The sequence below is a fragment of the Balaenoptera borealis genome, assembly GCF_965194805.1.
Source record: "Balaenoptera borealis genome assembly, chromosome: 4".
NCBI lineage: Eukaryota > Metazoa > Chordata > Mammalia > Artiodactyla > Balaenopteridae > Balaenoptera > Balaenoptera borealis.
Genome location: NC_138861.1, coordinates 36653368 through 36669554, shown reverse-complemented (window position 1 = coordinate 36669554; position 16187 = coordinate 36653368). Strand labels below are relative to the sequence as shown.

Genomic DNA, 16187 nt, shown 5'->3' with positions numbered 1-16187 from the left:
CTTAGCCTTTGCTTGTCTGTAAAGGTTTTAATTTCTCCGTCGAATCTGAGTGAGATCCTTGCTGGATAGAGTAATTGTGTTTGTAGTTTTTTCCCTTTCATCACTTTAAATATGTCCTGCCACTCCCTTCTGGCTTGCAGAGTTTCTGCTGAAAGATCAGCTGTTAACCTTATGGGGATTCCCTTGTATGTTATTTGTTGTTTTTCCCTTGTTGCTTTTAATATTTTTCCTTTGTATTTAATTTTTGATAGTTTGATTAATACGTGTCTTGGTGTGTTTCTCCTTGGATTTATCCTGTATGGGACTCTCTGTGCTTCTCGGACTTGATTAACCATTTCCTTTCCCATATTAGGGAAGTTTTCAATTATAACCTCTTCAAATATTTTCTCAGTCCCTTTTTTTTTTCTCTTCTTCTTCTGGGACTCCTATAATTCGAATGTTGGTACGTTTAATGTTGTCCCAGGGGTCTCTGAGACTGTCCTCAATTCTTTTCATTCTTTTTTCTTTATTCTGCTCTGCAGTAGTTATTTCCACTATTGTATCTTACGGTTCACTTATCTGTTCTTCTTTCTCAGTTATTCTGCTATTAATTCCTTCTAGAGAATTTTTAACTTCACTTACTCTGTTGTTCATCACTGTTTGTTTCCTCCTTAGTTTTTCTAGATCCTTAGTAAATGTTTCCTGTATTTTCTCCATTCTATTTCTAAGATTCTGGATCATCTTTACTATCATTACTCTGAATTCTATTTCAAGTAGACTGCCTATTTCCTCTTCATTTGTTTGGTCTGGTGGATTTTTACCTTGCTCCTTTATCTGCTGTTTATTTCTCTGTCTTCTCATTTTGCTAAACTGCAGCCTGCAGGTTCATATTTCCCATTGTTTTTGGTGTCTGCTCCCAGTGGCTAAGGTTGGTTCAGTGGGTTGTGTAGTCTTCTTGGTGGAGGGGACTGGTGCCTGTGCCTGTGTTCTGGTGGATGAGGCTGGATCTTTTCTTTCTGGTGGGCAGGTCCGCATCTGGTGGTGTGCTTTGGGGTGTCTGTGAACTTATTATGATTTTAGGCAGCCTCTCTGCTAATGGGTGGGGTTGTGTTCCTGTCTTGCTAGTTGTTTGTCATAGGGTGTCCAGCACTGTAGCTTGCTAGCTGTTGAGTGGAGCTGTGTCTTAGCGTTGAGATGGGGATCTCTGGGAGAGCTTTCACTGTTTGATAGTACGTGGGGCCAGGAGGTCTCTGGTGGTCCAGTGTCCTGAACTCGGCTTCCCACCTCAGAGGCTCAGGCCTGACAGCTGGCCGGAGTACCAAGACCCTGTCAGACACTCAGCCAGGTACGTGGGGAGTTTCTTGCCTTTTGGGAAGTCTGAGGTCTTCTGCCAGCATTCAGTAGGTGTTCTGTAGGAGCTGTTCCACATGTAGATGTATTTTTGATGTATTTGTGGGGAGGAAGGTGATCTGCACGTCTTACTCCTCTGCCATCTTGAAGGTCCCTCCCGTTGCTTGCCAATCTTGACTGCTTCCACAAAAACAAATGCTGCTCGGCCAAGGAATTCTTTAGTATCCGGTTACTCAAGCCTGGCTATCACCAGGGGATGCAGGCGCACCAATCTCAAAGCGAAGACAGGAGACAGAAGCCCCAGATCACGCAAGTCAGAGGCACACGCTCTGCTGTCAGAGTTGTCTCTCTAAAATGAACCATCTCAGAGGTAGAAAAAGAAATGGGTATAGAAACTGTTGGCAACCAGTGATTTTTTGGTCTACTGGGTACTTCAAAAAGGTTAATAAAAAGCAGTTAAGTCACCTTTACTTCTTTAGTGAACACCAGTAAGGATGAAGCATGGAAATCTTACCTCGGTAATCCACTCCAGAATTTAATTTTACCACAACTGGTCGTCCGATGATTTGCTTCAGGAAGTCACTGGGTGTTTGCTTCCGCAGACTCATTTTAACAATCCTGATCAGAAATCTGAAAGGGAGCAATAAAGGTAAAGACAAAAGTTAATTATTCAACAAAAAAGCCTGGAAGCCCTTAATGTATTTGTAGGAAATCAAGTGTCAAAGGACCACATGCAAAGAGCCAACACTACTCCACCACCACACCCACAGCACGGCAGCTAATGCTAAGCGTTTGACACAAGTTACCTCATTAGGCCCACAAGAATCCTCCGACACAGCCTCACCACAGAAGAGCCCTGTGATTCCAGAGCCCCTGTTCTTAACCACTTGTCACCACTGTGTCCGCAGTCAACATACCCACGACCACCATGACCACCCCCACCACTTACCCAACGCTCACTTCATGCTGAGCGCTCTGCTAAGATCCCTAGAAATACTATCAAATTTAATCTTTACAAGAACCCTGGGAAGAAGGTCTTCATATCCCCACTGTGCTGATGAAATTAAAGGCCCAGAAGGATGAAATTACGTGCCCCCCAAATATGAGGGGATCAACATTCAAGTTCCAATCAGGCATGTTTTAAAGCCACTGTTTACATAATGTTTATATAGTATTTACAACAGCTGATTGTAAATACTATATGCCAAGACAGTATCTCCAGAAAGAATAATAATCATAATTGAGAGCCAATATTTGAGTGTACTACAGGCCGACACTTATGTAAGCACTTTACATGTATTAATCCACTTAGAGCTCACTGAGGTAGGTATTGTTTTGACCTCATTTTACAGATAACTAGACAAAGAAAGGGCTAAACATCCTGGTCAAGGTCACATAGCCAGTAAGTAGACGGCCAACCCATGTCTTAATCACACCTTTATGCAGCCTCCTGAAAGCTGCTAATGTAGCCAAATATTTTTATTATATTATGTATATTATAATTATAGCACATATACACTCTCTATAACAAAGAAAAAAATCTTAAAAATCAAGTATACGAGGAATCTAAAATAGGGAAAGAGCATTACACACCCAAATCAATCACAGACATACATAGCTACCCATCACTCCTTTCAAAACTCATCCTGTTTTGTAAGTTCTCTCTCTCAAAATACTTTGGTAAACAAATGTAACAAAACGTAACTGTTATTTAAGTAAAAACTTTGGAAATTAATTATTCTGTTTCAGTCAAATTCAGCATCATTTTATTTAGTAGCCATATAAACATTCACATTTAAAAATTAGTATGAATACAATACTTGAAGGACTCTCCTCAAGAACTCAAGTTGTGGGGCTTCCCTGGTGGCGCAGTGGTTGAGAATCCGCCTGCCAATGCAGGGGACACAGGCTCGAGCCCTGGCCTGGGAAGATCCCACATGCCGCAGAACAACTAAGCCCGGCACCACAACTACTGAGCCTGTGCTCTAGAGCCCGCGAGCCACAACTACTGAGCCCGCGTGCCACAACTACTGAAGCCCACACACCTAGAGCCCACACGCTGCAACAAGAGAAGCCACCGCAATGAGAAGCCTGTGCACCACAGTGAAGAGTGGCCCCCGCTGGCTGCAACTAGAAAAAGCTTGCACGCAGCAGCGAAGACCAAACACAGCCAAAAGTAAATAAATAAATTTAAAAAAAAAGAATCAAGTTCTTTTTTTTTGTTTTGTTTTCAATCAAAACTTTCACTAAACATTCTATGGTAAATAGCACTGCTTATTTCACTCCAAGTCCATCCACTCAATGATCTGAATTCAGGTTTAAGATCACTGTTTGGAGATTTTCTCAACGTAAATCCATGCAGATTCAGCAGTTTGGATAAACTGGAAGGCTAGAGTATTGGCTTTTCATTTGTTTAACAATTATGTGTATGGACACGCCCTGCAAGAAAATTTTTAAAATGTACACACAGGCTCTGACCCTAAAGAACTTAGAATCTAGAAGGACTTAAACTCTTGTTTAAAGGGCGTGAGTAAACAAAAGTAATCGTAATTTAAGTAAAATAATTTTCTTTAAACAAGAAAAGTCAACATCCCAAGTTAAACAAAAGAAAATACAAATTTCAAAAACTATTCTTGAATTTGGGGCTGACATTTGGTCCATCCATCATCCATTCCATCTCCTCAAGGTTTGAAGGATTTTTTTAATGTGATCAAATAATTATTTTGCGTGGCAAATTTTAATTTTTCCACTGAATTGCCAGTTTATTTCTTTAGCTACACTGTCTCAACAGATAACTGAAATTATGACTACTATTCAGGACAATCACTATTCATTCATGACACAGACCACACAACGTTATTTATGGTGTTTTGAGCTCAAGAAAAAAATTACAAAGTAAATACTGTAGCAGATTCAATACCATTAATGACTTTAGTAAAAGGAAACAAATCTTCCCATTCATCTACAAAGTGCTTTATTTCTGTCTTGAACATGCATTGTTCTGTAGTTGGACAGGTTTACAGAGACATACTGAAGGCCCTACAGAGACTCATTCACTGAGACTTACATTCACTTCCCATCAGATGCTAAGTCCCATTGTGCCAGCTTCTTCATCTACAAACTGGAGAGAAAACTAGTTGTTTATTTTGTGCTAAAAAACCCACTAAGATGCATTCTGATGTGAAAATCTATTATTAACTACCTTGTCCAAAGTTAAAAGTTAATGACAGCAGATGAAGGAGCAAGGTAAAAACCCAACAGACCAAACAAATGAAGAGGAAATAGGCAATCTACCTGAAAAAGAATTCAGAGTAATGATAGTAAAGATGATCCAAAATCTTGGAAACAGAATAGAGAAAATACAAGAAACGTTTAACAAGGACATAGAAGAACTAAAGAGCAAACAAACAATGATGAACAATACAATAAATGAAATTAAAAATTCTCTAGAAGGAATCAATAGCAGAATAACTGAGGCAGAAGAATGGTTAAGTGACCTGGAGTATAAATAAGTGGAAATAACTACTGCAGAGCAGAATAAAGAAAAAAGAATGAAAAGAACTGAGGACAGTCTCAGAGACCTCTGGGACAACATTAAACACATCAACATTCGAATTATAGGGGTCCCTGAAGAAGAGAAAAAGAAATGACCTGAGAAAATATTTGAAGAGATTATAGTTGAATACTTCCCTAATATGGGAAACAAAATATATAATCAACTCCAGCAAGTGCAGAGAGTCCCATACAGGATAAATCCAAGGAGAAACACACCAAGACACATATTAATCAAACTATCAAAAATTAAATACAAAGAAAAAATATTAAAAGCAGCAAGGGAAAAACAACAAATAACATACAAGGGAATCCCCATAAGGTTAACAGCTGATCTTTCAGCAGAAACTCTGCAAGCCAGAAGGGAGTGGCAGGACATATTTAAAGTGATGAAAAGGAAAAAACTACAAACACGATTACTCTATCCAGCAAGGATCTCATTCAGATTCGACAGAGAAATTAAAACCTTTACAGACAAGAAAAAGCTAAGAGAATTTAGCACCACCAAACCAGCTTTACAACAAATTCTTTGTTGTTTTTGTTGTTAAATTTATTTATTTATTTATTTATTTATTTATGGCTGTGTTGGGTCTTTGTTTCTGTGTGAGGGCTTTCTCTAGTTGCGGCAAGTGAGGGCCACTCTTCATCGCGGTGTGCGGGCCTCTCACTATCGCGGCCTCTCTTGTTGCGGAGCACAGGCTCCAGACGCGCAGGCTCAGTAGTTGTGGCACACGGGCTTAGTTGCTCCGCGGCATGTGGGATCCTCCCAGACCAGGGCTCGAACCCGTGTCCCCTGCATTGGCAGGCAGATTCTCAACCACCGTGCCACCAGGGAAGCCCATACAACAAATTCTAAAGGAACTTCTCTAGGCAGGAAACACAAGAGATGGAAAAGACCTACAATAACAAACCCAAAACAATTAAGAAAACGGTAATAGGAATATACATATTGATAACTACCTTAAATGTAAATGGATTAAATGCTCCAACCAAAAGACACAGACTGGCTGAATGGATACAGAAACAAAATCTATATATATGCTGTCTACAAGAGACCCACTTCAGACTTAGGGACACATACAGACTGAAAGTGAGAGGATGGAAAAAGATATTCCATGCAAATGGAAATCAAAAGAAAGCTGGAGGAGCAATTCTCAGATCAGACAAAATAAACTTTAAAATAAAGGCTATTACAAGAGACAAAGAAGAACACTTCATACTGATCAAGGGATCAATCCAAGAAGAAGATATAACAATTGTAAATCTTTATGCACCCAACATAGGAGCACCTCAATATATAAGGCAAATGCTAACAGCGATAAAAGGGGAAATCGACAGGAACGCAATCATAGTAGGAGACTTTAACACCCCACTCTCACCAATGGACAGATCATCCAAAATGAAAATAAGGAAACACAAGCTTTAAATGACACATTAAACAAGATGGACTTAATTGATATTTATAGGACATTCCATCCAAAAACAACAGAATACTCTTTCTTCTCAAGTGCTCATGGAACATTCTCCAGGATAGATCATATCTTGGGTCACAAATCAAGCCTTGGTAAATTTAAGAAAACTGAAATTGTATCAAGTATCTTTTCCAACCACAACACTATGAGACTAGGTATCAATTACAGGAAAAAATCCGTAAAAAATACAAACAGATGGAGGCTAAACAGTACACTACAAAATAACCAAGAGATCACTGAAGAAATCAGAGAGGGAATCAAAAATATCTAGAAACAAATGACAATGAAAACACACGACCCAAAACCGATGGGATGCAGCAAAAGCAGTTCTAAGAGGGAAGTTTATAGCAATACAATCCTACCTCAAGAAACAAGAAACTTCTCAAATAAACAACCTAACATTACACCTAAATAAATTAGAGAAAGAAGAACAAAAAACCCCCAAAATTAGCAGAAGGAAAGAAATCATACAGATCACGTGAGAAATAAATGGAAAAAATGAAGGAAACAATAGCAAAGATCTATAAAACTAAAAGCTGGTTCTTTGAGAAGATAAACAAAATTGATAAACCATTAGCCAGACTCATCAAGAAAAAAAGGGAAAAGACTCAAATCAATAGAATTAGAAATGAAAAAGGAGAAGTAAGAACAGACACTGCAGAAATATAAAGGACCATGAGAGATTACTACAAGCAATTATATGCCAATAAAATGGACAACCTGGAAGAAATGGACAAATTCTTAGAAAAACACAACCTTCCGAGACTGAACCAGGAAGAAATAGAAAATATAAACAGACCAATCACAAGCACTCAAATTGAGACTGTGATTAAAAATCTTCCAGCAAACAAAAGCCCAGGACCAGATGTCTTCACAGGCGAATTCTATCAAACATTTAGAGAAGAGCTAACACCTAACCTTCTCAAACTCTTCCAAAATATAGCAGAGGGAGGAACACTCCCAAAATCATTCTACAAGGTCACCATTACCCTGATACCAAAACCAGACAAAGATGTCACAAAGAAAGAAAATACAGGCCAATATCACTGATGAACATAGATGCAAATATACTCAACAAATGCGAGCAAACAGAATCCAACAGCACAGTAAAAGGATCATACACCATGATCAAGTGGGGTTTATCCCAGGGATGCAAGGATTCTTTAATATACTCAAATCAACCAATGTGATACACCATATTAACAAACTGAAGGAGGAAAATCATATGATCATCTCAATAGATGCAGAAAAATCTTTTGACAAAATTCAACACATTTATGATAAAAACCATCCAGAAAGTAGGTATAGAGGGAACTTACCTCAACATAATAAAGACCATATATGACAAACCCACAGCCAACATCGTTCTCAATGGTGAAAAACTGAAACCATTTCCACTAAGATCAGGAACAAGACAAGGTTGCCCACTCTCACCACTATTATTCAACATAGTGTTGGAAGTTTTAGCCACAGCAATCAGAGAAGAAAAAGAAATAAAAGGAATCCAAATCGGCAAAGAAGTAAAGCTGTCACTGTCTGCAGATGACATGACACTGTACAAAGAGAATCCTAAAGACTCTACCAGAAAACTACTAGAGCTAATCAATGAATGTGGTAAAGTTGCAGGATACAAAATTAATGCACAGAAATCTCTTGCATTCCTATACACTAATGATGAAATATCTGAAAGAGAAATTAAGGAAACACTCCCATTTACCACTGCAACAAAAAGAAAAAAATACCTAGGAATAAACCTACCTAAGGAGACAAAAGACCTGTATGCAGAAAACTATAAAACACTGATGAAAGAAATTAAACAGTTGTAGAGTTATACCATGTTCTTGGATTGGAAGAAATAACATTGTGAAAATGACTATACTACCCAAAGCAATCTATAGATTCAATGCAATCCCTATCAACCTACCAATGGCATTTTTCACAGAACTAGAACAAAAAATTTCACAATTTGTATGGAAACACAAAATACCCCGAACAGCCAAAGCAATCTTGAGAAAGAAAAACAGAGCTGGTGGAATCAGGCTCCCTGACTTCAGACTATACTACAAAGCTACAGTAATCAAGACAGTATGGTACTGGCACAAAAACAGAAATATAAATCAATGGAACAGGATAGAAAGCCCAGAGGTAAACCCACACACATATGGTCACCTTATTTTTGATAAAGGAGGCGAGAATATACAATGGAGAAAAGACAGCCTCTTCAATAAGTGGTGCTGGGAAAACTGTACAGCTACATGTAAAAGAATGAAATTCGAACACTCCCTAACACCATACACAAAAATAAACTCAAAATGGATTAAAGACCTAAATGTAATAAGGGCAGACACTATAAAACTCTTAGAGGAAAATACAGGCAGAACACTCTATGACATAAATTACAGCAAGATCCTTTTGACCCACCTCCTAGAAAAATGAAAATAAAAGCAAAAATAAACAAATAGGACCTAATGAAACTTAAAAGCTTTTCCACAGCAGAGGAAACCATAAACAAGACAAAAAGACAACCCTCAGAATGGGAGAAAATATTTGCAAATGAAGCCACTGACAAAGAATTAATCTCCAAAATATAGAAGAAGCTCATGCAACTCAATATCAAAAAAACAAACAACCCAATCCACAAATGGGCAGAAGACCTAAACAGACATTTCTGCAAAGAAGATATACAGTTTGCCAACAAACACATGAAAGGATGCTCAACATCAGTAATCACTAGAGAAATGCAAATCAAAACTACAATGAGGAATTACCTCACACCAGTCAGAATGGCCATCATCAAAAAATCTACAAAGAATAAATACTGTAGAGGGTGTGGAGAAAAGGGAACCCTCTTGCACTGCTGGTGGGAATGTAAATTGATACAGCTACTATGGAGAACAGTATGGAGGTTCCTTAAAAAACTAAAAATAGAACTACCATATGACCCAGCAATCCCACTACTGGGCATATACCCTGAGAAAACCATAATTCAGAAAGAGTCATGTACCACAATGTTCATTGCAGCATTATTTACAATAGCCAGGACATGAAAGCAACCTAAGTGTCCATCAACAGCTGAATGGATAAAGAAGATGTGGTACATGTATACAATGGAATATTACTCAGCCATAAAAAGAAACGAAATTGAGCCATTTGTAGTGAGGTGTATGGACTTAAGAGTCTGTCATACAGAGAGAAGTAAGTCAGAAAGAGAAAAACAAATGCCGTATGCTAACACATATATATGGAATCTAAAAAGAAAAATTGGTTCTGAAGAACCTAGGGGCAGAACAGGAATAAAGATGCAGACGTAGAGAATGGACTTGAGGACACGGGGAGGGGGAAGCGTAAGCTGGGACGAAGTGAGAGAGTGGCATGGACTTATATATACCACCAATATAAAAGAGATAACTAGTGCGAAGCAGGCGCATAGCACAGGGAGATCAGCTCGGTGCTTTGTGACCACCTAGAGGGATGGGATAGGGAGCGTGGGAGGGAGACACAAGAGGGAGGAAATGTGGGGATATATGTATATGTATAGCTGATTCACTTTGCTATAAAGCAGAAACTAACACACCATTGTAAAGCAATTATACTGCAATAAAGATGTTAAAAAAAAAAAAAGTTAATGACAGAGAACAGTTCTGAAAGTTTCTGAGATGCTCTTCCTGGGTTAGGATCCTCAAATTTGGCTCAAATAAAATTTTCCATTTTTTAGAAAAAAGAAAAAAGTTAAAGACAGATAAAAGAATACAAACCTAGACTGACAGTTGCTTAACTGATGATATTAGTTATTTTTAAAATGTTACTAATACTATCTTTCCTCACCTTTTAAAAAGGCATGGACATATTCTTCTTCTAAACTCATCAAAGATCATGCCTCTGCCATGAAGTCTCATGTCTACCCCAATTAACATCAATCTCTTCCTGAAGGCATTCAACGTTTCAAATTTTTACGCAGCACCTGCCTGTCAGGCACTTAGGCTGGGGATGTAACACCCGTAAGACATGGCCTTGGGCCCTCAGAGTTGACACTGCAAAGGGGACAGAAGCATACAAATGGAGAAGTCTTTAGAAAGCTGTATGCATTTGGATAAAATGATGCAGAGAACAGCACATACGGAAGAGCGGCTTAGATCAGGCCTTGGAGATGAAAGAAAGATTGCGGGAGGTGAACCTGAGCTGAGTACGGAGGAAAAGGAGTCCACCAGCCTGAAAGGAGAGAAATCTTAGCAAAGGCATTAGACAGCGTTTGGGTGTGAGGGGAAAGTGCTTCCTAGGCAAGGAGGACAAACAGCTGCAGAAGGGAGCAGGGCCACCATCAAGGGAGCAGAGCAAGTCAGGCTGAGAGCGCGCAGCCCTGAGCCTCTAGGCCCGTTTCCCAAAAGTGAGTCATGGGCATCACTTGGAGATCCTCATTCGGTAGTTCTGGGGCAGGACCTAGAATCTGTTTGCAAAAGCCTAGAAGACGCCTATGAACTGGCAAGCAAGGGAAACACTTGTGTCAGTGATGGGGACCCTAGGAAGGTCTGAAGCAGAGACTTGCATGCTTGCAGATTGGAGACAGGCCCTCTCACTGAGTTCTGGCGTCAGAGTTTCCCATTTGGTTACCTGTCACTATTTACTCTCTTTTATATGCTTTACTTTTTTTAAATAGGAGTCTTTTCTCCCTCAAAAGACTGGAAGCCATGTGAAAGGAGAGACTAGTACCAAGCTTCTCATTTACTCTCTAGGACATTGACATTGTGCTAAATCTCTTGAAAAAAAATTTTGTTTTAAGTTATTTGTAAAGAGGATGGTTGCTTCAAACACATTTTATCCATTACTTTAGGAGAGCATATCTTTTACATTCATCTTCATTAGGCTTCCATGGTACTCCCTGTTACTTAATGACTCGCCCATAAATCCATTTTGTATGAGTCAATTGGTCTCGACACCACAATTTTCCAGACTTGGCTCACGTAAGTTTAAGTTTTCATCTTTTAAATTGGATAAGGCAGAAGGAACAGTTCTGTTTCTGAAGGAAGAAAAAAGCCTCTCAAACCATAAACATATAAGAGGAAAAAGGCTTTCTTGCTTCAGGGTCACCTTGATAAAACTTCTCTTCAAAATTAAAGCCATAATCACCCTCTAGGCCTCCTCTCCCTTCCCTGACTCCTACTCAGGCTTTTAAATGACCTATTTTCATAAATGTCTATTAAGTCAAAAGCAGTATATTTTCTGGTAGAAGCTACTGAGAGGTCTGGTACAAGAATATCTGCCTACTGCCTTGCAGAGATTTTTTTAATTAGAAGAATGGGGAGGAAAAAAGAACCAAATTTTATTCATCCACTATGTGCCAGGCCACACTACATTCCTCAGCAATTCACATAGCAACCCTGAGAGGGGGTGCACAGAACTAAGGCTTGACCCCAAAGCCGAAGCCCTTTCAGAGGTACAGCTGCCCTTTTGAATAGGTGTTAAACCTGGGGAATGGCCATAGAGACAGTGAGAGATCTATTTGGAGAGTAGCAGTACTGGGGGCAGGGGGAAACACCGAAAGTGACAAAGTACTGTAAATTAGCCTGTGACGATATTTTAAAATGGTCAAACAGAAAGAAATATACAAGGAGACATGCAAATCCTTGTTTCTTGGCAATGTTCACTGTAAACTTTCACCTACTCTTGAAGTATTTACAGTTTAGGGTGAAAAAAATTGAAAAGGAAAAAACTGCAATGAAACCCAACACTACAACCCAAGTAAACGCAGCTGTAGACTAACACGTCATTGTCAGAGAGGGCATCAGACACGGAGAAACACAGCTCTCTGTATATCTCCCTTCCGAGACAGCGGATACGTTGCCCTCTTCCGAAGGCTTCAGACCAATCCCTCCTCCCCACCCACAGGGGGCTACCTGCCTCCCCTCTCTCCCAGGGGCCACGCTGAGTTGGCCCTCTGCGCGCCCAGAGCACCTCTCTCCACTCGCAGTCGTTGCCCTGGGCGGGCTGTTCTGCAGTTTTCCTGTTTGCTGACCAGTCTCCCACACGGGGTACTAAGCTTCTCGGGGACAAGGAAAATGTGTTACTCATTTAGTAACCCTGGTACCTAAGCACATTGCCCAGGCCTAAGGAAGCAGCACTTAAGGGCAGTGCCAAGGAAAAGCCCTGTCCCTTCCCCTCCTCTCCCAGCTACGGGCACAGTGATGGGGACGGCATCGTCCATGCATGTAAACAGCTATAACCTAGTAATATCTCTATTACTGACCACCAAATTAAAGAAAGATGGAGAAAACAGAAATGTTTCTGTGTTGTCCAAGAACCAGCTGCACCCGAATCAACACAGATGGCTTGTTAAATGCAGATTCCTGAAGCCAGCTCCCAGTCAGACTCTCTAGGTAAGGAGCACTGTAATTTATGTTGTATAAAGTTCCGCAAATAATTTCCATAAGCAAGTGGTTCTCCACCAGCAGCGATTTTAAACCCCACCCTCAGGGACATTCAGAAATGTCTGAAGACATTTTGGATTCTCTTGACTGCGGAGAGTGGTGCCACTGATATCTAGTAGGTAGAGGCCAGGGATTCGGCTTAACACTCTACACAGCATAGGACGGAGGTCCTCCACAACAAAGGATGTCAGCTGAGGTTGAGAAACTCTGTTATAAGCCCTAAAACCATTGTTCTCTGATCTTAAGGCAACAAGGAGTTTTTAAAAAACCTTCAAGGGTTAACAAATGAGAACCAACAGCTAAGTTCTAACCACATGACAGAGTATAAATCATAACTTATTAGATATTTTATTCCAACATATAAAGAATATGAAAACAACTGTCAAAAAAAATCTTGACGGGATTGCCATTCCAAATAATGAATTGCTAGTCCTGACCATGAAAACGTCACTTTTCCCATTTTTCAGTGCTACAGATCACTCAGATGATTACAATCTCTGTTACCTGACCCAAATCTGAAACCGTAGAATATGAAAAAATATATATATACATATTATATATAGATACAAATTATATATACATAGCTGAATCACTTTTGCTGTATACCTGAAACTAACACAATATTGTAAGTCAACTACACTTCAATAAAAAAATAAACTGTTGAATAATCCAAGTGATGTAAACATCTTTTAAAATTCTAATACTAAGTATGTCACAGTTCAGTGAGAGACCACCTGTTGCAGCATCAAGAGTACTCACTTGGGATGCGGGAACCCTGAGTTCTAATCCCAGCTCTGCTACTTAATTAGCTGTGTGCCTTGGATAACTCATCATTTCACCTCTCAGGCCCCAGGTTCCTCACCTGCAAAATAAGGGAGTTATGCCAGACGATCGCTTGAGGGATCATCCTGCTCTAACATTCAGTCAGGGCCTATGCAGTAACTCCAATAATACAAATACACACACACAATAACATCCTCTGAAGAATCCTGCACAAAATTCAAGCAAGTGGAATTGCCACATACTACTATATAAAAAAAAAAAAAATCCAAAGAGGCTCAACCTTGCCAGTTGATATCCTAGAAAAGAATTACTTTTGGTGAAAAAGGCACAAACGTGAATGATGGAAACTACTAAAACTTTTTTTGGCAAACAATCTGGCCATGTGTATGAAGACCTAAAAAAGACACCACAAGATCACAGCATCTATTCTAATAATTTCACTCCTCAGAATCAGTCCAAGTTAATCATCTGAAATATTTTTTTTTAAAAGTGTTTATCAAAGTATTACCTGGTATACTAAAATGAAGCAAAAATTCACAAACACCCTAAATGCCCCACAGCCGGGAAATGGTTAAATAATGGATACGACCTACACAATGATGATTTAGGCAGCCAATCAAAAGAAAGTACAAAATTAGAAATTATATTTAGGAATGATTTCTAAATGAAAGTGAAAAACTAAATACACTGTTAAGTGATAAAATGGGTACAGCCTTAGCTCAAATACAAACTAGCCCAGAACAGAGACTGTAGGCGGAAGGGTGCCATCAAAGTTATTTTCTTCACTAAACGTTTCTGTATTTCCATTTTTTCTATAACCGTCTTGTACTAATAAGGGGTAGGGAAAGGACACACCAAATCACTCTCGAGATTATCTGCATCATCCCAGTTCTAGACACCTTAAACGAAAATACGGGCTGACCGCGCGCGCACACGCCTGCTCACAAAAGCCGTGGTGACAGGACTTAACACCATGCAACTGTGGGCATCCCCAACCTGACAACTCGGGAAGGTGGGCTAGTCCAGCCCTTAATTCCTGGGAGTCAGGCGCAGCCACCCCGATGCAGCGGAGGCAAGGCAATTCCAGGCGAAGCCTGACCCTGTGTTCGGGTCCGCTTTCCCGCCGAATCCCAGGGCTCACGTCGGGCTTCCCAGCGTACTTCGACCACCATGAGCGGCCTCGGAAGCCACCTCGTGGGGCCCGACCGATGCCGTTTCTCCCCGCGCGATCTAGGCTGCCCTTGGGGTGGGGTTCTCAGGACCGAGCTTGGGAAGCCCGGCGCCGGCGGTCCCAGATCTCCCGGGCACGACAGGCGCCGAGGACCGAGCGTGAGCGTGGGGACCCGCCACCCGCAGGCTCCGGAGTCCGCGCTCGCTCCCGCTCGCTCCCGGGCCCTCCAGGGGCTGCAGGCCCGGCTCGGCTCGGGGATGCTGCTCACGAACCCTGCCCGGGGCAACGGAACACTGAGGCCTCGGACTGCGCGCGCGGCCGCGTGGCTCACCTCGCGGCCGGAATCGGCACCCCGACTCCGGGCACCCCACAAGCCCGGCCTCAGCCGACCAGCCAGGCGAAAACGAAACTGAAATCGCCGAGGCGGCGGCGCTTTTCTGTCTCAGCCAATCATTGCTTTCCATGACTACGGCAGCCCGAGAGGACCGAAAGGCCCACCGCGCCAGAGCGCGCTAATCCCAGAATCCTGGTTTGCCTGAAGGCGAAATTGGCGCCCGGAGTCAAGGTGGAAAGCGCTGGGGCTCTTTTCTAACAGAAAGCAAACACCACCAGTCCTCCCTCCCCAACTCCCGCAAAGGAAAAAGCAACACTGGAAGGGATATTTTAACCAGGATTTCTTTTAGGCAGAAATGTTAAAAAATAACTTGAAGGCATAAGAAACTGGAATTCACTGCGAAAGTAATATCTATACATACTCAAGAAATGCCCTGAATTTGAATAATTAAATACAAATAAATAAATAAAACAAACAGTCTCGGACCTTTAAATCCACTTTTGGATTTTGCTTAAATGTGTGAAAACGAAGTCTTTCTTAGCAAGAGATTGTTTCCATAGCAACGATAATCGACACAAAAAATTAAAATCACTGAAGTAACTCGTATTATAAAGGCATAAAGTGCGTTGCATTACAAACTAGTTCTAATTGGAAATGGTGTACAGACATTATTTAAGTGCTGCTATGGGAACTTGGTTTGGAACTTTGCATGAATTCTCAATATTCTTGCCATTCAAGGGAGAGGAAAAAGAAGAAAACTAGTATGCCAGGACTTGATTCCTTTTTCTCCTACACACATACCCTCATCAGCTTAAAATTTATACTTTACTTCTATTCCAAATTTGTAATGCTATAAACAAAGCGATGATATCTTTAAACAGATCTTTAACCCTGTTTAAGTGTTACAGGATCTAAAATACAGATTTTTTTCCTAAGACAAAAATGAGTTCACCCTCTTGTAAGCTTCTCTTAGCTAAAGGCAGAAGAAATGAACCTTTGATTGACACAGGGGACAGAGAATGACTAGGTGTGATTTGGTAGAAAAGAGGGACTTCCTTATATGCTTTTATAAGAGCTCCCTTTGGGTAAAGACCACATAATTGTAGATTTATTGAAAAGAGCTG

The 16187-nt window shown here is 40.6% G+C and overlaps 1 protein-coding gene across 3 annotated transcripts in view; it reads right to left on the bottom strand.

The window, feature by feature from the left end:
- Nucleotides 1-15204, bottom strand: part of LSM6 (LSM6 homolog, U6 small nuclear RNA and mRNA degradation associated) — a 40870-nt gene extending 25666 nt beyond the window's left edge. Inside the window, exons 1-3 of one of the 3 annotated variants that reach the window (XM_082389046.1) lie at nt 15061-15169; nt 13535-13637; nt 1844-1959 (exon numbers count right to left, since the gene is read on the bottom strand). In XM_082389046.1, coding sequence (XP_082245172.1) covers nt 1844-1937 — 94 coding nt within the window. In that variant the 5' untranslated portion in view covers nt 1938-1959; nt 13535-13637; nt 15061-15169. Of the gene's footprint in view, nt 1-1843; nt 1960-13534; nt 13638-15060 lie in introns of all 3 variants that reach the window. The other 2 variants (XM_082389047.1, XM_082389045.1) reach the window with 2 other exon arrangements.
- Between the last annotated feature and the right edge of the window lie 983 nt (nt 15205-16187).